General features: G+C 38.1%; 1 protein-coding gene and 1 pseudogene across 2 annotated transcripts in view; both read right to left on the bottom strand.

The window, feature by feature from the left end:
• LOC122113023 overlaps positions 1 to 27,614 on the bottom strand; it is a 174,258-nt pseudogene that overhangs the window by 49,999 nt on the left and 96,645 nt on the right.
• Positions 1 to 27,614, bottom strand: part of LOC122113024 (aldo-keto reductase family 1 member C13-like) — a 265,240-nt gene that overhangs the window by 207,096 nt on the left and 30,530 nt on the right. Inside the window, exons 8-9 of one of the 2 annotated variants that reach the window (XM_042685913.1) lie at positions 14,425 to 14,544; positions 10,831 to 11,679 (exon numbers count right to left, since the gene is read on the bottom strand). The exons of the other annotated variant lie outside the window; for it this stretch is intronic. Coding sequence (XP_042541847.1) covers positions 11,672 to 11,679; positions 14,425 to 14,544 — 128 coding nt within the window. The 3' untranslated portion in view covers positions 10,831 to 11,671. Of the gene's footprint in view, positions 1 to 10,830; positions 11,680 to 14,424; positions 14,545 to 27,614 lie in introns of those variants that run through there. 2 annotated transcript variants of the gene reach the window in all.

Here is a 27,614-nt window from a genome sequence, read left to right as displayed (position 1 = left end):
CTTTTTGCCACCATAATGCTAAATTTTGATGGCTTCTTTGAATGTTAAGCATATTTATGCTTTTTGTTTTTTGTTTTTTGTCGTGGGGCCTGAAATCTGGGCCTGGGAGTTTCTCTCAGCTCTTCAGCTCAAGGCTAGCGCTCTACCACTTGAGCCACAGCATCACTTCCAGCCTTTTTTTCTTTGCTTATGTAGTGCTGAGGAATCAAACCCAGGGCCTTGAGCATGCAAGGCAAGCCCTCTACCACTGAGCCACCTTCTCAGCCCTATATTTATGTTTTTTGAGTATATTTGAACATGTAGTTCTACATCTTTCAATTCAATGGCATAGGGGGTATTAAATTTTCCTTCTAAATCACCTAAAATAATACTTGTGTGTTTAACCATGGGCATAAAGGTGTAGTCACTTAAAATACTTTGCCATTAAATAGCTATTCAAATGAAGGCTGATGTGGTTACTAAGTCATTGGAAACCCACTTTAATGATCAGAAAACACAGCAATGTTCTTGACAAACATAAAAATCGTTGTAATGACAATTTTTAGAAGAAAAAGACACAACAGCATCTACATTAGCACGATACCAGAAGTAGAGCTGTGGCTTAAAGTGGCAGAGCACTAAGCCTTGAGTGAAAAAGCTCAGGGAGACTGCCCAGGTCCTGGGTTCAAACTTCAGTTGAGTAATATTCTATAACTGTCTGTTGAGACAAATTAGTTGATACTGTTGCTCAAGGCTTTTATAATCTTGCTTATACTCCAATGAGCTGTTGAATCCATTGTTTAATTCTGGGTATTAAAATTTCCATATTTTATTATTGAATTGTTTATTTCTCTCTTTAATACTGTCTGTTTCAGGTTCATATATTATGCTATTATGTGCATATATGTTTCCAGTTGCCTGACCACCATAGCTCTCCTGAGTAGCTAGTATGAACAATATAAGCCACCAGTGACTGGCCTGAGATAGAATCTTTATAACTTTTCCTAGGCTGTCCTTGAACTCCTGTTCCATGTGGCTAGATCTGGCTCTAACCGGCTGGATCCAGTTCGATTCGGCTGAATCTAGTTCGATCCAGTTTGATCCTGCTCTAACTGCTTTGATCAAGTTGATCCGGATTGATCTGGCTCTAACAGGTTTGATCCGGCTCAAACTGGCTTGATCCAGCTGGTCCGGTTCGATCTGGCTCAAACCGGCTTGATCCAGCTGTAACCGGTTTGATCTAGTTTTATCCTGTTTGATCCAGTTCGAACCGGCTGGATTCAGTTCGATCTGGTTTGAGCCGGTTAGATCCGGCTGGAACTGGTTTGATCCGGCTCTAACCGGCTTGATCCTGTTCAATCCAGCATGATCCGCTTCGTTCGGGTTTGATCCGGTTCGATCTGGTTCTAACCAGTTTGATCCGGTTCGATCCGGTTCTTGATTCTGTTCGATCCGGTTCTAACAAGTTTGATCCTATTCGATCTGGTTCTAACCAGTTTGATCCGGTTCGATTAGGCTGGATCTGATTCAATCCAGATCCCACTGGGATCTGGGGAAAACTCATGTCAGTGTGTTCAAACTGGAATCCGGCTCAAACCAGCTTGATCCGGTTCGAACCCTTATCGGTTTCAACCGGTTCTAACCAGTTTGATCTGGTTCTGTCCGGTTCTAACCGGTTTTAACTGGTTCAAATCTAACTGACTTGATCCGGCTCTAACTGGTTTGAACCGGTTCTAACCGGTTTGATCCGGTTCTAACAGGTTTGATCCTGTTCTAGCCAGGTTGATCCAGTTTGGACCTGTTTGATCCCGTTATAGCCGGTTCTAGCTGGTTTGATCCGGTTCTAACCGGATCGAACTGTTTTGGTCCAGTTAGATCCGGCTGGATCTGGTTTGATCCGACTCTAACAAAGCTTGATCCGGTTCGAACCGGTTCGATCAGGTTCGATCCGGTTTGTTCCGGCTCTAACCAGTTTGATCCAGTTCTAACCAGTTTGATCTGGTTTGATCCGGTTCTAACGGTTTGAACCAGCTTGATCAGGCTCTAACCAGTTTGTCCAATTCAAACCGGTTCGAACCGGTTCTAACAGGTTTGATCCAGTTCTAACCAGTTTAAACCGGTTTCATCCAGTTTGATCCGGTTCTAAACGGCTTGAGCCGGCTCTAACCAGTTTGATCCAGTTCTAACCGGCTCGAACCGGTTCTAACCGGTTTGTTCCAGTTTGATCCGGTTCTAACCGGTTTGATCCAGCTCTAACAGGTTTGATCCGGTTCTAGCCGGTTTGATCCGGCTCTAACCGGCTTGATCCAGTTCTAACCAGTTTGATCCAGTTCTGACCGGCTGGAACTGGTTCTAACAGGCTTGATCCAGTTCTAACAGGTTTGAACCGGTTTGACCCAGTTTAATCCGGTTCTAACCAGTTTGATCCAGTTCTGACCGGCTCAAACCGGTTTGATCCAGTTCGAACCGGTTCTAACCGGTTTGATCCGGTTCTAGCCAGTTTGATCCAGCTCTAACCAGCTCCAACCGATTTTAACAGGTTTGATCCAGTTCTAACCAGGTTGAACCGGCTTGATCCGGTTCTAACCGGATTGAGCCGGTTCTAACCAGTTTGATCCAGTTCTAACCGGCTCGAACCGGTTCTAACTGGTTTGATCCAGTTCTAACCGGCTTGAACCGGTTTGATCCGGCTTGATCCGGTTCTAGCCGGTTTGACCCAGTTCTAACCGGTTTGATTCGGTTCGAGCCGTTTCTTACCGGTTTCATCCGGTTCTAACCAGTTTGATCCGGTTTCATCTGGTTCTACCCCGTTTGACCGGTTCTAACCAGTTTCATCCGGTTCTAACTGGTTTGATCCAGTTCTAACCGGTTCGATCCAGTTCTAACCGGTTCTAACCGGTTTGATCTGGTTCTAACAAGTTTGAACTGGTTCTAACCAGTTTGATCCGGCTCTAATCGGTTTGATCTTGTTCTAACCGATTTTAACCTGTTTGATCCGGTTCTAACCGGTTTGGTCCGGTTCTCACCGGCTCGAACCGGTTCTAACAGGTTTGATCCGGTTCTAACCTGTTTCATCTGTTTCTAACCGGTTTGATCCAGTGTGAACCAGTTCTAGCCAATTCAAACCTTTTTGAGCTTGATTAAGCCAGATGGAGCTGAATCGAACCGCCTCAAACCGGTTTGAGACGAATCCACCCAGATCAAACTGCCTCAAACCGGTTTGATCCAGATGCAGCCAGATCGACCAGGATCAAACCTGTTGAGCCGGATCCAGCGGATAGAACCAATTCAAACCGGTTTTATCCAGATCCAGCCGGATCGACCCGGTCAAACCAGTTTGAGCCAGCTCCAGTCGGATCGAACCGGATCACACTGCATTGAGCCAGATCGAACCAGATCGAACTGGTTTGAGCTGGATCCAGCCAGATGGAACCGGATCAAGCCGTTTTGATCCAATTCCAGCCAGATGGAGCTTGATCGAACCTGATCAAACCGATTTCAGCCGGATCCAGCCTAATGGAACTGGATCTAACTGGATCAGGCCGGTTTGAGCCGGATCCGGCCAGATAGAACTGGATCAAACCAGTTTAGGCCGGATCAAACCGGATCCAACCGATTTGATCTGGTTCAATCCGGCTCCATCTTGCTGGATCTGGTTCAATACGGCTTGAACCAGTTCAATCTGGTTCCATCTGGCTGGATCCGGCTCAAACTGGCCTGATCCAGATCGATCCGGTTCAATCCGGTTCCAGCTGGCTGGATCCGGCTCAAACCGACTTGATCCAGTTCTGGCTGGATCTGGCTCAAACCGGCTTAATCCAGTTCGATCTGGTTCCATCTGACCAGATCCAGCTCAATCTAACTCTACTCAAAATATAATTGTGTCAACAGAAAACCATTGTAGACTTTTTTCTTTGTTGGTGGCATTATGGCTTGAACTCAGAGTCTTGTGCTTGCTCACTTTCTTGTTTTGTCGCTTTCACTGCCTCTGTACTTCTCCATTACTCTAGATCTAACCCTCACCCCATTCTCTATACAGGTCCTGGAAATTAACACCCACATAAAAGAGACAAAGATCACATGGTAGGTTTTTCTACAACCCCATTTCCAAAAAGCCTCCTCCTCTAGGTATTCAAAGGTTACTTCATATACTAATATGTCTCATTACCAAAATTATTTCAAAGATTTTTTGTTCTTGAGATAAGTATTTATTTAAGCATAGAGACTCTGTTATTCTGCTTTTTATTGTCTACATCTTAAGTTTTGTATAGTGCCTGTTTTCTAGCATTAACCATGTAGTGGGTAATAAAAATTGGATTTAACTGGTGTCATCCTGACAATGTGGTAGATAAGGGGGCGGGGAATGTGGACTCTGTCTAGCTCCCAAACAGCTTAGCCACCTCTTTGCTACATACTTCTTGTTCCCTGACTCCTCAGGTCATTGTGACATCCCTCTTCAGTTTTCCATTAGAGGTAACCTGGTTTGTTGGTATTTAAAAAAATATTCAACTCAATTATTCAAAGATCAACATGGCTTTCTAACAAAGATGTTTAAACATATTCTGTTCTTGGCTATATAGATCTTGGTAATCTGCCAAACTTTTAGAGCCTCCTGAATAGCTAGGATTACAGGTGTGAGCCACTGGTGCCCAGCTTTCTGTGGGACATTCCTTCTGTAAATCTTACTCAGCTTGACCTAAAAAGGACTGGTAGGCATATGGTTATGCTAATGAACCAGGTATAGGCCAGCAGGGCCTCCTTTGTAAAACTTTGGTCCAAGTAACTTCATAAGGCTCTTAGATATTTTTTTATTTTTTTTAATATTTTTAATATTTTTCTTTTTCTTTCTTTTTTTTTTTTTTTTGTCAGTCGTGGGGCTTGAACTCTGGACTTGGGCACTGCCCTTGCTCTTCAGCTCAAGCTGAAGCTGAAGCCACAGCACTACTTCTAGTTTTCTGGTGGTTTATTGGAGATAAGAGTCCCTTACATTGTGCTGTATCCTGTGCTTTTTCTGTGGGACCATTCCATTCAGGAACGAAGAGCACCATGATTCCACTCTGTGTGTATTTACTAACCCTTCACTGAAGTTTGTGTATGTTGGATATTGTGGTGTTTTAGATCACTGAGTATACAGAAGAGAGAATTCAAACAAAATATTGTTGTTCCTCAGTTTTGTGGAATTTGAAATTACTCCAATTTAAAATAAATTACTGGACTGTGGAAAAACAAAACAAAACAAAAAAGAGTCTCACGGACTTTCCTGCCTGGCCTGGCTTTGAACTGTGAGCCTCAGATCTTAGCCTCCTGAGTAGCCAGGATTATAGACGTGAGCCACCGGCGCCTGGCTTGGCTCTTAGTTCTTAAGGACCAAAATTCAACTCTCTAACTAAATATTTCATATAAGAAACCAGTAAGGAAATGTGAAGTAAGGAAGCTGAGTGTAAGTAACTTCTTAAAGCTATCAGGGTGCTTCTTACAGGGTGGAGGGAGCTCTACCCAGTACTAAAAAGCCTAGAGAGAAGCCATTGATCAATGTGAGCTAGGAATACTCTGCTTCAGAAACATGCAGATTTCAAAGCCTTACAAATGCTTTACACTACAAATGCTCTGATTCTTCCCTGATGAGCCTCCCTAAATGACTTAAATCACCTGCCTCTGAGTAACACCTTCAATTTTCCCCTATATAAAGGTCAAGGAATATCTTCCTGGATAAAAGTTCTGGCACTTGAGCTTATACCTAAGTATGTCCTTATAAAGGCTGCTTTTTGTTAAGGCTTGGTCTCCACCCTAAGCATGTGGTTGTTGTCTTTAAAAGCTTGGTGCAAGCTCTGTACAGAGCTGCTGGTCTTTGAGACAGGATTCCTCCATGCAGTCATTGGCCTTTTAATAAAGACTCCTGTTGGGCCCCTAACCACTCCAAACCAGCCCTAGTCTCTGACTGGTCATTCTCAGCCAGGTCACCATGCTCTCCCCTACCACTTGTGAAAACCCTAGGCACTCCCTTCCAGCCCCTAATTCAGTTACAGGAAAACTCATTTTTCTCTGTAATAGGCCACATTCATATCAAACTGTTCTGCCACCCTGTCAACCTTTAAGAAGCTTCTGTATGACAAAGGCAACAGTCATCTCAGGGAAGAGATAATCTACAGAACAGGAGGACATATTTGAGTACTCCCAGAAGGGAATATTACACGTTCACAATACTTGAGAGAAACAAGTACTACAATTATTTTTAATGAAGGAATGAATGGTTTTAATAGGCATTTCCAAAAAGAAGAAATGCAAATGGTCAAAAATGTATGGAAATAAAACATCAGGTATGTTGATTGCAAAGTTGCTTTTCTTTGCTACCCTGCTGGAATATTTAACCAACCAATTAAAGAGAAGTCATGATAACAGCAGATGGAAATAAGGTTTGATGAATCACATTGTCTGCTCTCATTACTAAAAGAGTAAGGTAGATGATAGCTTAGCTCTATTAAAGTCTATACAGTGATTTTTAGTAAATGAATAAGATAGATGATGCATAAGTCAATGAAAGGTTCAGTGATATTTCCAAGTAACATCAGACTCTGGTTCATGGAATGTAGACCAAAGATTAAAGGTTCAAGAAGGGAATTTGCATTGAATTAATAATTAATCAAGAATTGGAAGAGAACAAAGACACCATATTGTCCAAAAAGAAATGTGCTCATTGCCTGACATTAAACAGTAACCCCTCTGTACATTGTTTATAATAATTTAAAAAATTTTAAATAGTTAACTAAGAATCTGAATTTGCAAGTTCACTTCACCAAATACTGCAACATTAATCTAATAGTTAGAAATAGAAGACCACAGGTGAAATGATTCCATTTTATCTTAAATTTCCTTGGATCTAATATATCCATGCAAAGTTTATTTTTGTATAGGGTGTAAGATGGTGATCTACTTTCTGTCTCCTGCATTTGGAAAGCAAGTTTTGCCAAGACTATTTTTTAGAAGAAGCTATCTTTTACACAGTGTATATCTTAGACTCATTTACAAAAAATTAGTGGCTGTAACTGCAGAATTTATTTCCAGGTCTTCTACTCTGTTCCATTGGTTTGTATCTATTTTTGTGCCAATACCATGCTGTTTTTGATACTACGTCTCTGTAATATAACTTGAAGTCTGGAATTGTGATACTTCCAGGGTTGCTCTTTTGTTTAGGATTGCTTGGTCTGTGTGGAGTCTTCTATGCCTTCCTATTAATTTTAAGGTAGATTTTTCTATCTCTGTGAAGAATGACATTGCAATTTTCATGGAAATTGCACTGAATCTGCAGCTGGAGTTCAGCTAAAGGATTTATGATTTTGATTGAAATTGTAAAGAACCTGTAGATTGACAGCAGCTGAATAATTGATGTTCTTTCTTTCCCAGCTCTCTTCTCTTTCCCAGCTCTTTCCCATCTCTCTTTTTCCAAGCTCTCTTTCTTTCCCACTCTCTTCTCTTTCCCAGCTCTTTCCCAGCTCTCTCTCTTTCCCAGCTCTCTCTCTTTCCCAGGCCTTTCCCAGCCACATGGAGGGCCAACATGGCCTGCTGCCAGCCAGAACAATGAATAAACCTACCCCTTACCTGAAAAAAAAAAAAAGAATATATAGGACATTGCCTCATCATTTGTTAATTAATGGACAACTTAACTGATTTCATATATGGATTGTTGGAGAACTTTAAAATGTAAGGAGAAGGGCCTTGATGGGTTAGTCAAGAGATGAGAATATTCTCAGTAAATAAGTCTTACAATTATACAATGTGCAAGATGAAAACAATAAGTAGTGATGATTTCTGAATGGTGGACCAAGAATGTACAATCAACCCCTTAATTATGTTTTTGCAGCTTTTGAAATTAATGTTTATTGGTTTTATAATCAAAGAAAAGTGTTTACAAGTAAAATGGGAAATGTCCTGACCTGGACAATGAGAAAGAAATAGAATACCCTGGAAGATAGCCAGCACTGAATACTTGAATATCAATTACCCTTTCTCTAGTCTCAAAACTCACTTGGTGATCTTCGTTTTAAAATTGTCCCTATTCACAATTACACTTTGGCAGATTTCCTCCCACATGACATATTGCAGCGTTACGCTACCTCCTGACTTGACTTACTGACCTGGGTTGTATTTCATGGTTGTGACCTCATTGTTCACCTTTCTTGAGAGAACGTTTCCTTTATTTTAATGTGAACCTTGCATGAATTCTAACCTCCAACTCCTCTACTGGACATGATAGATTTTCTCTGTGTGAAAGGCTGGACAAATGACCAGAAATACTTTGTGCCACATGTGCCACACATCACAAGTGAGGGTAGTATCTCAACAAACTGATTGTGAAGTCTGCTTCTCTGCTCACTTGACTCCAGTTGCCTATAAGTAACTTTGTAAGGTGTGTGTCTATGTGCATGAATGCTGGTACAGGGGCTTGAAATCAGGTCCTTAGTGGTAAATATTTCCTCCAACAGCTGAAAAATAGACCTGTGCAGTCCATAGAACTATCTCCAATGTAGCTCATATTTTAGGGCTTAAAGCAAGTATTCGCAAATACAAGAAAATAGAATTAACTCTCTGTTTTATATCTGATAGTAGCAAATTTAAGTAGAATGAAGAGAAACAGAACAAAATATGGACAAATTTAGTAAGGAGGCAGAGATTTTGAGAAAATGCCAGAATAGACCTTGGAAATGAAAAAATTTCAATATGTAAGATTTATACAATCTTGCATGATAGACACAGCAATAGCTTAGATCAAGAGGAAGAAAGAATAGCTGCACCTAAATATAAGTCATTCAATATGTTAAATTTAGGAAGAAATATTTTTAACAATTTAAATGAACAAAGCATACAAAATTTCTGAGAAACTACTAAAAGAGTAAAAGTTCAGCTCACTACCATACATGAAAGTGAAAAGAACTATCAACTTCTACAACAAATCAGGAAAATACAAACAGATACTGCAAACAAAGATGAACAAACTGCTAGAAACAAACACATATTTCACATATATCATCTCTTTCAATAATCTTCAGAATGTCAATTGTCTTACTTTATCAATTAAAGGACACAGAGTGACCGAATGGACCTCCAAAAGAAAAGAAAACTAGCAAAAATACAATCTTTCCCTGAAGAAAGGCAGAAGGTTGAAATGAGCTAGAAAAGAGAAATTTCTGGCTCTGGTCATTTTTCCAAATTGTTGCAAGCCTTAGGGATCAAGCTATCAAATGCTCTTGGTCTCAAAGTTGGAATATATACTTCTACCAAGGGTTTAGAATCCTAGTTCCTTATATGCAAGAGTTGTAAGGTTTGTTGTTGTGGGACTTGAAGACAACTGGAGTCATAATATTAGAAATGGTCACCTGTTCCTTCTTACCGCTGTCTGTTGCCACTTCCTATTGCTACTGTGTATCAAGGAGTACAATAACCACCAAGTTATAGGACCCCTGGTGGTTAAAGGCAAGAGTAATGAGCCTCCAACCTGCATAAGACTCTGGATGTGGACATCAAGAGTTTAGGCTCATAGTATCAGGGATTTGAGCTGGAAATCTCTGAGGTTGCCAATCCACTTACCAGACCTTAGAAATTCAAAGATCTGAGATTGCCAGTGTTGGAAGAGCTTCTCACCTAGTAATAATTCCTCTCCAATTAGACCCCATCAAGCTAAATGGGATCACTCTGACATGTCATGTAATTTCAGGGGTATATATGAAATATAGATGTATCCATGGATGTAAAAAAAAAGCAAAGTGTTTTAGTGTTTTAGAGTCGATAGTCATAGTGTAGTCCAAAAGTTGAAGCATCTTCAGTACAATTCTTCTGAATTTTTAAATTATGGTTTTATTATCTTTAAATTGTCATACAAAGGAATTAATTTGACACAACTGTTTGTCAGTAGAATCAATGGATCTTGATTAGTGGGACTCCATTTGTCATTCCCCCCATTCTTCCTATTTCATAATTTTCTTAATTTTGTAGGATATGCATTAAATTTTATGACTTCATGCTCACTCCCTCCTCAACTTCCTCTCTTTCCTTGTCTATTGCTATCCTCTTGACCCTGGCCACCACATTGCAAGTGTTTCCTGGTATTCATTTTGTTGAAGTATGTGTTAGCCTTTCTAAGAAATTGTCCCATTTGAATTCTCCCCTGAAAATGTCATATTTTGTCTAATATAGTGGTGTCTAATATATGACCTTTATGGGTTTGCTAAGACATTTACAAGTTAATTCTAGATTCCATATAGAAGAGAAAACATTTGTGCTTTGTCTCACTGGGCTTGACTTATTTCACATAACCATTTTTTCTAGTTCTATCCATTCCCTTGCAAGTGTTGGAATATCCTTATTCCAAATGGATGAATAAAATTACTGTTGCTGGGTAGCTTTGTACAATAGTGGGAAAAAGCACAATGAAATTGCCTAGCATTTTGGATTCTAATTTTCTTGACTGGCTATTTACTTTGTTGGTGGTCCCAGTTGCATGTTTGTTACAATCTGTCTAATATAAATTGGAAGTGTAAAGTTTACTTTCTGTACAGGCACAGAAAGTGCTATCATTTTGTTGATGTCACTCGATGTGCTGAATTTCCAAGGAATTTCTAGTTATCATGTCAATTAATGATCGCTAAAATATATTGCTTTCAGACATAGTGCAAATAATAGTTCCCATCCCCCCCCCTTTTTTTTGTTTGTAGTGGGACTTGAACTCTGGGCCTGTTTGCTGTCCCTGTGCTCTTCAGCTCAAGGTGAGCGCTCTACTGCTTGAGCCACAGCTCCACTTCTGGTTTTCTAGTGGTTTATTAGAGATGAGTCTCATGGACTCTCCTGCCCTGACTGGCTTTGAACTGTGATCCTCCAATCTCAGCCATCTGAGTAGCTCGGATTACAGGCGTGAGTCACCGGCGCCTGGCTCCCACTTTTCCTTTTATAATTAATGCTAGGTATGTCTCAGATTGGCACTGGGTAAAATGTATTAAAGATCCTTTCTATCTTTTGTATGTACTTTGCAAAAAGGCATTTGACAGTACATCCCAAGCACAGATAAGTTCAATTCAACCTATTCGGGCTTCACCTTTCCTCCTTCCTCATTATCTTCCCTGCATGGTTCTCCCTCTAACATCTTTACCTAAGCCTCCCACAGGAATACCTCTCAGATTCCAGTAGCTGTGCTATATCTTGCCTGGTAGGGAGCTATATAATATATCCTTGCAATGTGTACCTTAGCTTCAAGACTTAGAACCATGAACTAAGCTCAGTGGTTTGTTGAGAATAACGACTGATAACTTCCTGTTAACTGATATTTCTCTGGAGCCCAAAAACGACCCATTCCTATCCTGAAATAGCTATCAGAGAAGGGTTTCCTGACATCTTACCACAGACTAAATCAAATCATTTTTCAGTCATAATATTCAAAAAGAAGCAAGTCACACAAGTATTGAGATAATCAAAGATCTATGGAGAAAATCTCATATTTGTTTGATAACAAATTCAATGCCTTCTCTATGAAATTTGTGGATTTAGTTTAAGCTGAGTATGAATTTCTAAGCAGCATGAATTGACAAGTGATGGGTCCAATCATCAGCATCTGAAAGTTGTCCATCGATCTCTAGATAACTTCAGGCAAGATCATGAAAAGAGCTTTCGTGTTAATACTCATCAGTGAATGGAAAATTTCGATGGTCTACAAATCTAAAATGAGAAAGAAAAATATAAGCATCATGGTCTTGATCATCCTATTTCTACAGAATATGTGACATCTATGTATCACTATGGTAAAAGTTAGAATTTTATTTTCTAACTAGATATATTAAATACTACTCATTAAATACTAATATTTGCACTAATGATAATATGGCTTTATAAGTAATTCTGTAAGATACCATAACTAAATTATTCATCATGCATTCTCTGCTTAGACTAGATACACAAAACACACAAGCATTGGCTGATGTGACTCTCTTTTCCCTATATCTATCTAACATCCTAAACAATAAAAACAAAGAAAGCCTATCCTATTTCAAATTCTAACTGAAAGTAGAAACTGGTTATATCAGGTGTAGTGAAGTACAAATCCAATATTAACTAACAGAAAACAATGTAGGGTGCACCAATTGTGTTAAAAGTCAAGTATGGAGAGAATGTCACTTAAGATAGTTCTCCATTTCCAGATTCCCATCTAATTGGTAGGTTTCTAAATATCAATACCACACACACTAGAAAGTAATACAAATCATTATTCCTTAACACAGTAAATGACAAGAATGTTCTGTCTCTTTGCATTATGTCCCTATGTGGTCCTTCACTTTTTTCTATATTAACAAAAATATTAACAATAATGGAGCAATACATATACTAATTTTTGTGAACATGGATTCTCTAATTCCCTTTCAAATATGATCATATTCATTTCTGTTATAAGTTAAAATCCAGTAGGCACAAGAGATATGCATTCCTTGTTTACATTTGTTTATGATTTTTGTCAAGTATTAGTCTATATCCCAGAACATAAAAAACTGGTAATGGTTTCTTGAACTCTACATTCTCTTCAGCAATGGAAAATCTTAAGTATGCACTCTTCCTTAGATATCAAATCTCTCTTCTCAAAAACATCTTTATCTTCTGCACTGAGATATCTATAGCTCAGAAACACAAAACTAAATGTCCTGGTGGCAATACAAGTGGAAATTCCCTGAGAGAAAAATGTAATGTTTGAATTCTGAACAAGTGTACCTTGAAAAAGAAAGGAGAGACTTGAAACTAAAGAAAATTCAGACAATATTTTTGCCCAAGTTCCTTACCCAAGACCTTGAAGATATCGAAAATTTCTGTTCAAGCCTTCTAAGACTTTCATGTATTCTAAAGGCAACTGGAATTCAAAAGTCTATCATACAAGTAGACAAGTTTTACGATTCTTAAATTGTACATTTGCCAATCTTAGAAATTCAAGTGAAACAGATTTAATAATACAAAGTCAAAACACTCAAGTAGCTAAAGGAGAAATACATTCGAGATAAAATATGTTGATATGGTAGAACATTATAGGAATCACAAAAGACAGTGGGCATGAACAAAGTTGATATAGTTTTGATTGCAGTCTAATGTACATAGAAGTTAACAAAGCTACTACTGAAAAGGTTTTTATGTATGCAAGACAACTTAGCAATTGTTAAGGACAATGTTAGGTGTCTCTATGACATTGCATACACTTAAAATGTGACCATGTTCTTTTCCACAGGGTTAAATTCACACTTTGCCCTAATGTTAATGAAATATTAGATACCAAAGAGGCTAAAATGCTAAAACTCATGGTTCAGTGCTAGTCTAGACAGAAAAATCTGTGAGATACTACCTCTACAGCACCAGCAAAATTACTCTTTGGAAGCAAAACTGTCAAACTCTTGGTAGATAATTTGGTTGAATATTCTTGTATTCCAAAGAAAAGACAGGACAGTCATCAACCACATCAACTATAAAGGCATGATGACTATAGTTAGAGAAGGAACTTTTGCTTACGTAAAATATACCCAAGATCAAATAAAATCATTGATAGAAATTTTGAGAAGCTACTAGAACAAAAATATCTGCATGTGCAAAAGATTCTCGAGAATGTACATTACTGACAAGAAGCAAACTTGCTTCTCAAGAAATACATATCCTCATGTCTCCAACACTCTTTGCTGTATACATTGACAAACTCTTCTCCTAATGAATGCTATTTCCCCACTCATTTAATGTTGCTTGGTTTGTAAACTGCATTGTCCATTAGAGCTTGGCAAAAGAATTATGTGCTAATTCTGATCTAAGGCATGAAACAGTTTGGCAATTCTCTTCTTACCTCCTTTGGATAGTATTATATGAGAAAAATCTTTGGTCTAGTTGTCTAGTGAATGACAAACCACGTGGAATATTGCTGAGACCTACCATGCAAAAACCAATCAGCATCCTGATACATTTGTCCAAAAAATATTAGAGAATTTATTATAAATACAGGAGAGGTTTCAACATACAAAGGACTTCATTTGGCTAAGGCCAAACAAATTGTCCAACAATGCATTCTCCACCTAAATGAAGTTACTCTGTATTAAACTTGTTTGCCTCAGAGGTGGATCATATTGCATCTTGTATAGGTGGAAAAAATTTCAATCTTAGAAAAGTTGTAGAGCACGTGGCTGATTAATTTCTCTGTACTCTTTCCAGTCCTAAGTCTCTCAAACTGTGCTGTCTCTCCCATTATATACAAAGAAATAAGATGTCCAAGAACACCATAAATCACGCATGTACAGAAAATTCTAGGGAAAACAATTTGACCCCAAGAATGGTGCTAAGAAGTTCCAAGATAACACCCAAATGAAGAATACTATGAACACAGCACACCACCCCATCACCTGCACAGTCTATGCAGGAGACCTAATACCTACAGTACCCACTTATCACCTGTATGTTCTTTTATCTCTTTTTCCATGAAACTGTGAGCCAGGGTCACAACTCCACGTTGTAGCTGGTAGTGAAGGGCAATCTGAGCTGGACTGCTATTGTGATTTTTTGCCATGGCACCAAGAACTGGGTCCTTCAGAAGAAATGAGGCATTGGGGTCTACCCTGGAAGGAAAGACAGAAATGCTGAACTGCAGACGGAGTATTCTATTTGTTTGCAGAGCTCCAATATGCTTGAGGATGCCTGCTCTAGACCAAGTCATCAAATACAATCTCTTGAACCATCGGCATTACTCGTATGAGGGATCCTGTCAGAAATGCAATTCTCCCCTGTTCCTAAACCAATTCAAAATCAATGCCAGAAAACTAAGCACAGTAGAGCTCAAAATATTTGATTCAGAGTAGTGTTTTGGGTAAACATTTTATTGGATTACCATTGTTGAGTTCCCAGAGCACTATGGGCAACCAGGACAATGTACTTGGACTTGTAGAAATCCAACAGTTTGCTCTGGTTGAGATAAGGTTGACATTCCACCTGTAGATGAATATGACAGGAATTATATGCAAATTTTATGCATTGATCAAGAAGAAAAATTAAGAGTAAGCAAACTTGAATAAAAATGTGTTACATTCGATTTGAATTGAAATGATCAAAATAATGTAATGTTTACTTTCTAACAAATAAATTTACATATCTGTTACCTGTATTGGTCTAAAAATAAGTAATCTTCTTAAAGTAGACCACATCATATGCTAAATACCATTTACAGGGCAAAGAGGTATGACAAACTCTATTCGTGGGGCACAAAAGACTTGTCTGAAATGTGGACCTGGTATTTGAACAGAAATCAACAATTTGGTCAGTCACTCATGAGGGAAAACCTATAGGACAAAAGAACCATTTTGCTCCCCTACAGTATAACCCCTGCTTTCACTATATTTGATGTCAGTATAACTTGTGGAGGAGATGGGGAAAAACCAGTTGTTTAAGGATACAGGTGGACCTGTTGCAACAATGAGAAGTACAAGTTGTCATGTCCAAAACGAGCTTTACAACGTCGGTGCGGGGAGGGGGGGGGGAAGGTGGGGGAAGGAGAAGGATTGGCATTGGGGGGGAGGGGGGAGGCTGGGAAGGGATGTGAAGGGTAAACCAAAGGAGGAGGCTGCAATGCTTGGTAAGAAATGTACGCATTATCCTGCCCATGTAATTGTAACCCCTCTGTACAGTATGTTCACAAATAAAATTAAATTAAATTAAAAAAAAAAGAACCATTTTGGCAGGTATTCTGCTAGTGACACTGCTCAGAGTTTTGTTTTTTATTTTTCAGAGTGTTTTTCATGAAATTGAGTGCCAATGGCTAATGCTTATAACCCTATCGCTACTCAGGAGGCTGAGACATGAGAATTGAGGTTCTGAATCAGCCCAAACAGATCATTCTGTAAGACTCTTATCTCTAGTTAACCAGCAAAAGCCTGGAGGAGGAGACATGGCTTAGGTGGCAGAGCATCAACCTTCAGCTACAAAACTAAGAGAGAGAGTGAGTCCCTGAGAGTAAGCCATAGTTCTGTCCCATAAATAAATTATATGTACTCAATGGAATAAAAATGCATTAGCTCAATGGAATAGACCTAAATAAAGACGGTAAGTTAATTAAAAACTATTTGCCTTCTGATAGAGACTGTTCCTTTAACTCCTTTCTTAGAACACTATAAACTGAAAGGCAAGTATCAAGATTTTCTCTGTCTTATGGAAATTATTATACTTTATTCTGATATGTTGAGTAAATTTCGCTTTTAGTTAAATATCTGCTAAGGTAAGTAAACACAGATGTTAAAACAAACATTTTTTGATAGATCCTATGGCCTCTAATTTTTACAAAAATTATGAATGAATATTAAACTACTTGGTGAAATTGTCAAAGGACGTCCTTTATTGACAATGGTCAACATCTAGGCAACCAGTAATTGTCAGTCAGGAAACTATGTCTTCATGAAGGATACATCGAGGTGGGCCTACTTAATAAACAGATCAAATCAGTGGAAAATTTGAGTACAGACTGGATTTAAATGATGCAAATGAATTGTCGTTAATTTTTAGAATTCAGTCACAGAAAATGAACTATGTAAGGAAGTATTTTCATTCCAAAAAGACATCTGCTCAAGTCTCTAAAGGAGAATGTCCAGGTCTACAATGTTATTGAAGAGAACCAGCAAAACTACTACGGATGCGGATGAGGATCTAACTACATTAGTAAGGACAATGTCACCACATGTTGAATAATCGGCATGAAATTTGGAAAATATGAATATTCTGAGTGCTTGACAAATTTCATTACAAAAGTCTTGATAAAACTTATAATGAAACTGCCTTCACATTCATGTTGGGAAATCTTAGGATTGTTTCACTGTCCACAAATTTAAATAGTATGACCAGCTTTGTGTTCAAAACACTTTTACTTCACAACTGTAAGGACTTTAAGCTGTTGAAGACAGTATTATAGAGCCTCAAACCAGGCACAGACTAGATGTGATTTAAAAAAAAACAAAGTAGAAAAGAGGAGTTGACTTAGAGGTTTTCAGGCATTGAGTCAGCTCTGTGTTTTACTCTAAGTTTTCATGTATGGATTTCACTAAGATCCCCACCAACAGATATTTGATCTGTGTGATCATTTTGGCAGCCCCCACTTTACTCTACATGTACTTATGTCACTAGCCTGAAACCAGACACAACGGCACAAAGTACCAAATCACCCACTCAACAGGCCCTTCACATGGATCTCCACACTTCCTTCCTTCTACCACTGCTTCTTTCCAAGTTGGTGATTTTATGGGACTTCCTTGTTTTTTACACACTACACCATCGTCAATCCAATCTCGCCATCATTCATAGGCCAACAATAAGTACTTTGCCTCTGAAGTCTAATGACTGCAGCCCACCTTGATGACATTTACATCCTCCAGATTCTTCCATTCACTGGACACTATGAATCTCTCACTAGGCATAAACACAGTTGGCCATCCCCCCATCCTTGGAGACAATTGTAGTTAAAATCTTCCATTCCACAAAAATAAGTTAAACAGGGGAGAAAGTAAAAGTAATAGCTGGCAGAAACACAGCAACAGTCAGTGAATAAGAGACGGAGAAGAGGAAGGAGAAACTCACCTGGTTGCAGACAACCTTGTACTTGAGCCCTGGTTGTTCAGGATCCTCTCCGGTTGCCAGTGATTAAAGTTGGACACCCCAATGGACTTGGCCAATCCCGCATTTTTACACTTCTCCATGGCCTAAAAAGGAAGGAGTTCTGCCGATCCATCTATACCATTGGTTGAATCAACATAAATGCAAAATGGAGCTGATGAAGGAAACACTATCAATAAACAAGGAACTGACTACATATGATTGTTGGTAGAAAAATGGTCAAGACATTTGGAGAATATATTCACATGCAAAGAGAGAATTTTGTGTGCTCCTTGGAGAAATAGAGACATCACTGCATAAGGAAGCAATTGTCATCAATTCTGTTCAGACATTCATGTCTTTTACTTTCCACTAATGCTTCCTCTCCTATCACTCCTGCAAAACACCATTGTAAATGTCATGAGTTTCTAGATTTCAAGGGTACAGATTCCATTCTTGGAGTTGGAGACATGATCTGACTCTCGAGGCATCCTCTCAAGTCTATTCTTCAAGTACTCACCTCCCATGTGTCACAGAGATCCACTGTGTCAAATATGAATTTTCCATGCTCATCTTTCAGAAAGACTTCTTCTCCATGCTTCAATAAAAGCAGACATTACAGCAACCTCACCAAGCCCTGTCATCCTACCCAGAGCCGTGGTCCTTTGTACACTTCAGGAATGAAACAGCAAACGAGCATTAATGAAGAACTCCTCCACTTACTTATGCTTACAAAGATGCTTGAATGAGAGTAATAAGGAATGTCTTTAGGAGTCTAGGTAGTTGTAATCCCCTATCAATTATAAGTATTATTAAATATTGGTTTCACATCCCAAAGAGATCTCCCTGGGACTTGTGTTACTTCTCTGCTTCACTTTCTCCAGGGAAATACTTCTCTCTCACTGGGAAAGTCAACAATTACATGGCCTTGATCTTCCACAACAATGGATTTCAATCTTGATTCAGGATAATCAGTATTCTTTAGAGATTTGAATACATGTGAGGCCAAGGCAAATAAGTGAAGCCAGAAATGGTTAACCAAAAGTTGTCAGAGAGAATGATTCTAATACTGAAAGATGCAATCAACTTATCAAAGGGTAAGGGTCAGGACACATGAACTATCCAAATATTATTTGCCATAGCGGGCAACGCTGGGACAAAACACAAGCAGGCCTCTAGTAATAAAAATGTAAGTGATGAAGAAACAGAAATAGTTGAGGGCTGGGAAGGTGGCTTAGTGGTAGAGTGCTTGCCTTGCTTGCATGAGGCCCTAGGTTCCATTCCTCAGCACCACATAAGCAGAAAAAGCCAGAAGTGGCACTGTGGCTCAAGTGGTAGAGCACTAACCTTGAGATGAAGAGATGAGGGACAGCACCCAGGCCCAGAATTCAGAACCCATGACTGACAAAAAAAGAAAAATGAAATAGCTAAAGACTAAATCTAAATCTATCCATTCATTCACCTGTCCATTTACATAATTCAATAAACTCATATGAAATATCCTGGGTCATTCTATCAATTTTTTAACTAAAGCTTACATAAATTGATGATCAAAGCTTCTTCTCAATCATTTATGGAAATAATTATCGTGAACATATGCACTTATATGCTTCAGTTAGATGATGCAAATGGCCTACCTTCAATGAAATTGTAAAATGAGTAAGGTAGAGATCCACAAAATCCAACTGTAGTTTCTTCAGTGATCTTTCCAGACAAGGCCGGACTAGTTCTGGTCGATTGAATGTGCACCAGAGCTGCAAATGTTAAAAAATACAAATTGTGCTGGGTTGATGGTTTACCTCAATTGAGAAATCTGATTCACCAAATTCAGAGAAGTTTTATACTAGGAAGATACTGATGGCCATGGAGGAAAATTAATGCCTTTATTCTTAGGTTTTCTTGACCTGTCCCGGCCATGTCATTGTTAAAATAATTTGCTGAACAATAGAAGGAAATTACTTGAGATAGCATTTTGGTCAAATAATAAAATTATCCAAACTATGAATCCTATTCCAAAGAGATTGCAGAATTACTATTTCTCTAAACATCTCATCTCTTCAAATCAGTGGAGACATATCCACATACCTTTATTTCCATCAGTGAAGCGAAAGATATTTGAATATTTTAAAATGTACTGGGCAAAAAAAAAAATACTTTAGCAATGTTTTGTTTAATACTCAGCAAATACTCATACTGATCTCTCCCAAAAATAAAGGTAAGATTTAATATTCCAAATAGTAAAAATAATGTTTTAGAAAGTTACTCTGGGCATGAAGAACACTGTGATTTGACCATAAATCTGAGTGGTCCCATAGCACCTGTTAAAACAATGATTCAAGTTGAGACTTTGAATGTTAAAGTGACTGTCAACCTATCAATTCATAGAGAGTAAGGTAGTAATTATTTCACTCTGTTTTTAATACTAAGCCTTACATGTAAAAAGTATGTGAACAAATAGTAGCACCAAGAACAATTCTTCCAACTACTGCTCCAATCATGTAATTCTTCCCCAAATCACATTTCAATAAATTTACATCTACCTATTGTAGGCAGCATACCTTTGAGGTGAGGAATATGTCTTCTCTCTTCACAGTGCCCTCTTCAATCTTGCTTCGAATGGCCTGTCCTACCTCCTCTTCCACTTCGTACACATACGCAGTGTCAATGTGCCAGTAGCCAGAATCTATAGCTATTTTGGTGGCCTCAAGTACCTTACTTCTAAGAATCTAGATCAACAAGGAAAAGAAAAGCAGAAGTTGGAGGTAAATGTTGTGAGGTAGCCCATTGGAAGCAAAGTAGATAATTAACACGATTAGAAAGCACCTAGTATTCTAGTGTTATATTCAGACCACTTAATCATGTAACAGGATAATACCTTTGTGAATTTAAATCCCATCTTTACTGTAAGACAAAGGGTTATCCAAACAGCAATTGTGATGGTCACAGAAATAATCACCTTTCCATGAACTTATTTTCATCTGTGTTGGACTTAATTCTGCACTTGGAGGAATCAAGCCAAACCTGTTTTTCTATGGTAGTCTCTACTTAATAACAGAATTTGGTTTTTTCTCTGAACTTCAAACACAGCCAATGCTAATTAATCAGTGACATTGGAAGATTCCAGAAGCTCTTATTCCAATGAATTTCTAGAATGATTTAGAAAGATTTACAGGACTCAGGATGTAGATAGCACCACCCTGTGGTTTACATAATGATATTACAACATAGAAGTAACACAGGAAAAATGTGCATAGAAGAAATACAATAGGTATATGATCCATGCTTAGTTGAGTTCTCGTAGGAAAGACATAGAACATAATCTTGAGCACTGAATTTTGACAATGCATGGCACATGTCTACAATGAAAGTAAAAGTCATTACAAATGATATTTTTTGCAAGTGCTATTTACCTAGTGCCCCTGTCTCTATTAGGACACCCCAAAATTCCAATCCTTAACTCCCCCTCTCATTATACAAGCAATAAAAATGCATACCACCCTTACATGTCACAAAACAGTAAAATACCAAATTTCCCAGGTGCTATTCAGGGGCAGTGTTCTTGAGATACGGTATAAAAGTTTTGTTAACATTTTTATGTATAGTCATTTTCTCTGTAAAATTGAACAAAGTTCTGGGAGAAAAACAATATATACTCAAAGGTCATAGAGTTATAAATAAGTACTTAACTCCATCGTGTAAGAGATAATTGGTGTAGCCATCAACCCTCAAAACTAAAGTTCTTTGATTTAGAGAGGGTATGGTTGATCTTATTGCCTCCTCTACAGAAATTGGGTCACAATTTTAAAGTTCGTTCATTAAATGATTTCTTAAAAGGCAAACCAAAACACAGATTTTTTTAACATTTATTTAAAAAATTTCAGAAACTTTTCAAACTCAAAACTTTTCTTGCTCCTACACTCCTGATCTAATACTTGTTTCTTAGGTGTAACAGCACCCGGAGACTCACCAGAGATGAGTATGTGGTGGTGTCCTGCAGTCTTCCCTACCTTTATGCCTTAAAAATTAACAAAGTCCAGGCATAAGAATCAAAGTGGATTGATCTTAGGAAACAAGTTAACTTTTATCACCTTGATATCTCCGGATATCCACAAGAAAGCAAGACTTTGTATTGTAGGAAATAAGCAAAAACAAAACAAAACAAAACAATTCTAGTGCTATCGGTATCTTTCCAGGCATCAAAGCTGATGCACAGCTTTAGCCTGCTAACTTTTGTTTTTTTTTCCCCCACCAAGCTATGAAATCAATGACCAATTAGTACAAAGCACAATGCTCAGAATAAACAGGTTATGACATGATCACACTCTTATAATGTTCTCTCTTGTACATGACAAACACTACCTTGGAAAAACTGAGCTCTGGTTGACCACCCCAGATTCATACTAGAAATATGTGACTTTGCAATCCACATTGTCCTCAGGTCCTTCTAAATCTATTTTTCTTTTCAACCTTCAAACTGATCAGCATTCTTGTTACCTCTTTGGGTACATAGGTACCGAAACCCAGTTGTGGGATCGCATGGCCATCATTTAGACCAACATGCTGATACTTGGAATTCATTGCTGTTGCTCCTCTGTCTGGACAGAGACTGTTCTTTTTGACCTCATGGATACAAATACAACAGGAAATCTTGAGTCCTTGTGTCTGTACAATATATAATCAAGAGTAAAGAAATAGAATTAAAGCTACAGTCTACATTACAAAGAGAACTAAAACAAGCTCACTCGTTTTATAATAAACTATTGTACAGTGACATAGAAACTATTGGTTTTAAGTATGTTTTTTTCTCCTTAGAATTTTCCATGTATTATAGTGAGTTACTTTAATAGATTAATGGGATCATTTCTGAAAATTTGTTGAACTGGAAACCGTTAGATTCACACTTTTCTTCTTATTTAAAATTTTGTGAAAAAAATAAAGCCCCTTGGAATTACATCTTGTTTAGAACAATAAAGATATTACTCATACAGCAATAGAGAAAAGCCACTAAAAATCTTTAGTTTGGATGTTTTAACCAGAATTTCTCTAAAAAGAATGAAGTCAAGCACCAGTTTTTTCCATCCTAGACAACCTTCACTGTACTATACCAGGGGAAATTTCTGCATTTGAGTCCAATTCTGCTTTAGACTTCTAGACCTGTGATGCATTTCCATCAGCTTGTCTGGTGAAAACTCTGCAACACTACTCCCGTTTTTTCCTTCCCAAGACACCCACAGGCTTTAGGTTCAAGACATTGAACTAGAGACTCAGACATATTGTTTCAGGTCTAAGTAAATTGAGAGACAGGGCTAGTGATGAGCTTAAAGATCCAGACAGAAAATATTCAAATCACCAGAAAGCATTGGCAGGCAGTGTCAATATTCAAATATAATCCAGGTAAAGTCAGGATATATTATAGTTTAAGTTTATATTTCATGGGAGGAGATTGGCCAAAACAATCCATAACAAAACAGAACATTAATGGATATCATGTGAGGTGGCCTAACAGGATTCCTGGGAGGGTCACCTGCATTATAGTCTTCCTCACTTAAAATCTTCAGCCTCAGAGAAGTAAGGATTTTTTTTCCTAAGATCATCTTTGTATGCTGTGATTGACTGTGACCAATATACCTAAACTTTCTAAGACTTACTGTTTTTTTAATCTGTGGAATTAAGATAATAAATATACTACATGATAGGCCTCAGGGAAGACTAAATGGGGTAATCTGGAGAAAGAATGCTGAGTTCTCAATGAAAGACATCATTACTCCTATATTTTTTCATCACTTTTTAAGTGCATTATAAAGTCACTGAGGGCAAAAATTACATGCTTATCATAGATTCATCATTATCCTCACATTTCATATAATTAAAGTCGATTATAAAGACATTGAAGACAAGAAATATGGGTAGGTAGTTCATGCCATAAGTGTTTAATGAGTTAAATTCTGAGTTTTGATGGAAACAAACTTGAAATGATCATATCTATATTTTTCATGAAAGTAATTCATCTCTTAGCTTGTGTTCATAGCTCTGCATGCTTGCTTGCATATATACTTTAAAATATTTTTATACCTTTTTTTCTCTTTGTCAGTGATGAGGTTTGAACTTGGCTTGGACACTGTCCCTCAGCTTTTCAGCTCAAGGCTAGTGCTCTACTACATGAGCCACAGTGTCACTTCTGTTTGTTGAGTTGTTAATAGGACATAAGCATCTCACAGGGTCTTTTCTGCCCTGGCTGGCTTTGAACCAGATCTCAGATCTCAGCCTCCTGAGTAACTAGGGTTACAGGCATAAGTCAAAGTTGCCCAAAAGATATCTGATTTTTATCACAACATAACATGCAATGATTCGAGGTTTAAGCTGGAAATTTATTACAAAATAAAATGTAATAAAGCAAATTTCCCCCCAAAAAGCCTCTGTTTTTAACTGTTTCCTCAGTGCCACAAACCCCACTTGATACCAATTAGTCTTATTCATTATTCTCACACATTAATAAACTCAGTTTTTCCACCTGTAAAATCTGAATTTGGACGTTGATATTTCTAAATTCACTGGGTTATTATTCTCATGTTGGACACTCTCTACTTTCAGCAGAGAGCTTACTGTTTTCGGAATTTTGATTTAGTCTCATCATTAAAATTTACTTACAGTGTTCTACCTAACTTGGATATGATGTACCCGTGTCTTCATTTGAACACTTGGCCATGGATAAGGAGCCTTTGCTCCACTCACATGACAACTCAAATTCAATCAATTATCCAAACAATTTTCAATAAAAATCTCTTTTGCCTCTTCAGAGACTTGGTGTTTAAGAAAAACTTGAAACTCAATTAAAATCATTGAGTAAGTGACAACATCAGATAACAGTAGATATAAAATATTTCAGCAGAAACCAAAGATTAATACAAGAATAGCACAAGCATGAAGAGGCTAATCAAAAATTAATGGAGGAATTGTGAGAGTGAGTTAAGAAATGGCAAAGATTAATAGAGGCATTCATGGAATCCACAAACAGACAGCTGTAGGAATCCAGGGAGGCCACAAATGGAATGCTGAATGACGCCTAATGGAAGGAAAGGAACTCCAATGAAACCATAACCAATCAACTAAGGAATCTGAGAATGAACACTGAAAACCAAATTAAGGAAGTAAAGAAGTCCATCCAAGGGCTGGGATGGTGGCTAAGTGGTACAGCGCTTGCTTTGCATGCTCGAGGCCCTGGGTTCGATTCCTCAGCACCACATAAGCGAAAAGAAAAAAGCCGGAAGTGGCGCTGTGGCTCAAGTGGTAGTGCGCTAGCCTTGAGCTGAAGAGCTGAGGGACAGAGCCCAGGCCCCGAGTTCAGGCCCCACGATCGGACCCAAAAAAAAAAAAAAAAAAAAAAGAAGTCCATACAAAACCTAAAAAAAAAACTCCAACAAAGAATTTGAAGCCATCAAGTCTGACCAATTAAAAAGTAAGGAAATAAAAAACAAAATAGAAAGTCTTGATAGGTTAGACCATGCAGAAGATCAAATCTCTGAGATTGAAGACAGCCTAGATATTATACAGAAAGAACAGACAACTATTCAAGACAAATCCAAGAAATATGATAGATCTATTCAACATGTAGAAGACACTATCAGACAGCCTAATTTGAGACTAATGGGTGTAGAGGAGCACCTAGAGACAGAAGTTAACGGTCTAGGAATTTTATCTAATAGGATCTTAGCAGAAAACTTCCCAAATATGCAAAAAGATAGTCCTGTGTAGATATAAGAATCCTTTAGAGCCCCAAATAAACCAGACCAGGACAGGGCATCCCACCGTCACATTGTAATCTGAACTGGATCAATTCAGACCAAGGAAAGGATCCTTAAAGCTTTCAAGGAGGAAAGATGAATCTCCTATGAAGAGAAACCAGGGGCTGGGAAGGTGGCTCAGTGGTAGAGTGCTTACCTTGCATGCACAAGGCCCTGGGTTCAATTCCTCAGCACCACATAAGCAAAAAGAAAAAGCCAGAAGTGGCACTGTGGTTCAAGTGGTAGAGTGCTAGCCTTGAGCTGAAAAGCTGAGGGACAGTGCCCAGGCCCAGAATTCGGGCCCCATGACTGGACCCAAAAATAAATAAATAAATAAGAGAAACCAATCAGAATAACTTCAGATTTCTCAGCAGAGACAATTAAAGCAAGAGGGGCCTAGAATGATGTATGCCATCCCCTAAAGACAAACAACTATCAACCAAAAATACTGTACCCAGCTAAACTGTCCTTCATAATAGGTCAAATAAAAACCTTCTACAGAAAAGAATGATCTCCACCAAACCAGCTCCACAAAAGACACTTAAAGATGTCCTACACATAGGAAACCAACAAGAGCATAATAAAGGTCAAACAAACAAACAAACAGCTCCCAAACAGAACATCCAAGAATCATAGGAAGAACCAGGTTGGCACAGCTCCATGAAGATGGATAACATGGCAGGAACTACCAAACACCTCTCAGTCTTAACTCTCAATATTAATGGACTTAACTCTCCAATTAATGACATAGACTGTTTAGTTGGATCAAAAAGCAAGATCCTTCTATCGGCTGCCTTCAAGAGGCACACCTTGCCCACAAAAACAAACATATTTTGAAAGTGAATGGGTGGAATAAAATCTACCAAGCAAACACCCCCAGAAACAGGCTAAAGTTGCAATCCTAATATCAGATAAAATAGACTTCAAATTAAAATTTGCAAGAAGTAAAGAAGGTCATTGCATACTAATCTAGGGCTCTCTCCCTCAAGAGGATATTACAATTCTAAATATCTATTCAGCAAATACAGAGCACCCAAATTTATCCAAACACACTGCTTTTCCTAAAATCAAACATAGATCCAAAGACAGTAATTATTAGGGACTTTAACACATCACTATCCCTGCTGCATAGACCAACCCAGCAAAAACTCAACAGAGAACCCTCAGATATAAACCACTGCATAGATAAACTGGACCTCACAGATATCTACCAAATACATGTTCCTCTCAGCAGCACATGGAACATTCTCCAAAAAAGACCACATTTTGAGTCACAAAGCAAATTTGTCCAAATTCAGAAACATCGAAATTATGCCCTGCATTTTCTCAGATCAAAAGGGAATAAAATTTGAATTCAACACCAAAAGGCACCAAAGAAAATCCTGTAACACATGGAGGCTGAACAACACACTGTTGAACCACCAGTGGGTCATAGAAGAGACTAGAAAGGAAATTCAAATGTTCATGATATTCAACAAAAATGGACACACGGATTACCAGCTCCTCTGGGACACAGCAAAGGCAGTACTCAGAGGCAAGTTTATAGCTCTGAGTTCCTACATGACCAAATTGAGGATATCTGAAACCAACAATTTAATGAGACATCTGAACCTCCATGAAAAGGAGCAACAAGCTAAACCCCAATCCAGTAGACAGAAAGAAATAATTAAAATTAAATCAGAATTAAATGAATTTAATGCTTGATAAGAAATGTACTCATTATCTTGACCATGTAATTGTAACCCCTCTGTACAGTATTTTCACAATATAAACAAGAAGAAAAAAATAAAAATAAAATAAACACATTTTTTAAAAAAAAACATAGAAAGAATCAACAAAACAAAGAGTTGGTTCTTTCAAAAAATTTTAACAAAATTGACAGATCCTTAGCAAATCTTATTAGAAAAAGAAGAGAACACACCCAATAAACTAACTCAGAGATGAGACTGGTAACATCACCACAAAAAAAAACCAAGATTCAGAACATTATTAGGGAATACTTCTCAAACCTTTATGCTAATAAGCTTGAGAATCTGTAACAAAGGGACAAATTAATAGCAAATATTGACATGTCAAAACTAAATCAAGATTAGTTAAACCAACTTAACAGACCTATATCAAACTTCTAAGTAGAACCAGCAATAAGAGACCTCCAACCCAAGAAAAGCAATTTACAGCTGAATTCTACAAGGCCTTCAAAGCAGAAATCACTCCAATACTCCTCCAACCCCT

The sequence above is a fragment of the Dipodomys spectabilis genome, unplaced genomic scaffold (assembly GCF_019054845.1).
Source record: "Dipodomys spectabilis isolate Male_0828 unplaced genomic scaffold, ASM1905484v1 ptg000096l, whole genome shotgun sequence".
Classification (NCBI taxonomy): domain Eukaryota; kingdom Metazoa; phylum Chordata; class Mammalia; order Rodentia; family Heteromyidae; genus Dipodomys; species Dipodomys spectabilis.
Note: the sequence above shows the minus strand (reverse complement) of the source record. Positions and strands in the feature narration are given on the sequence as shown.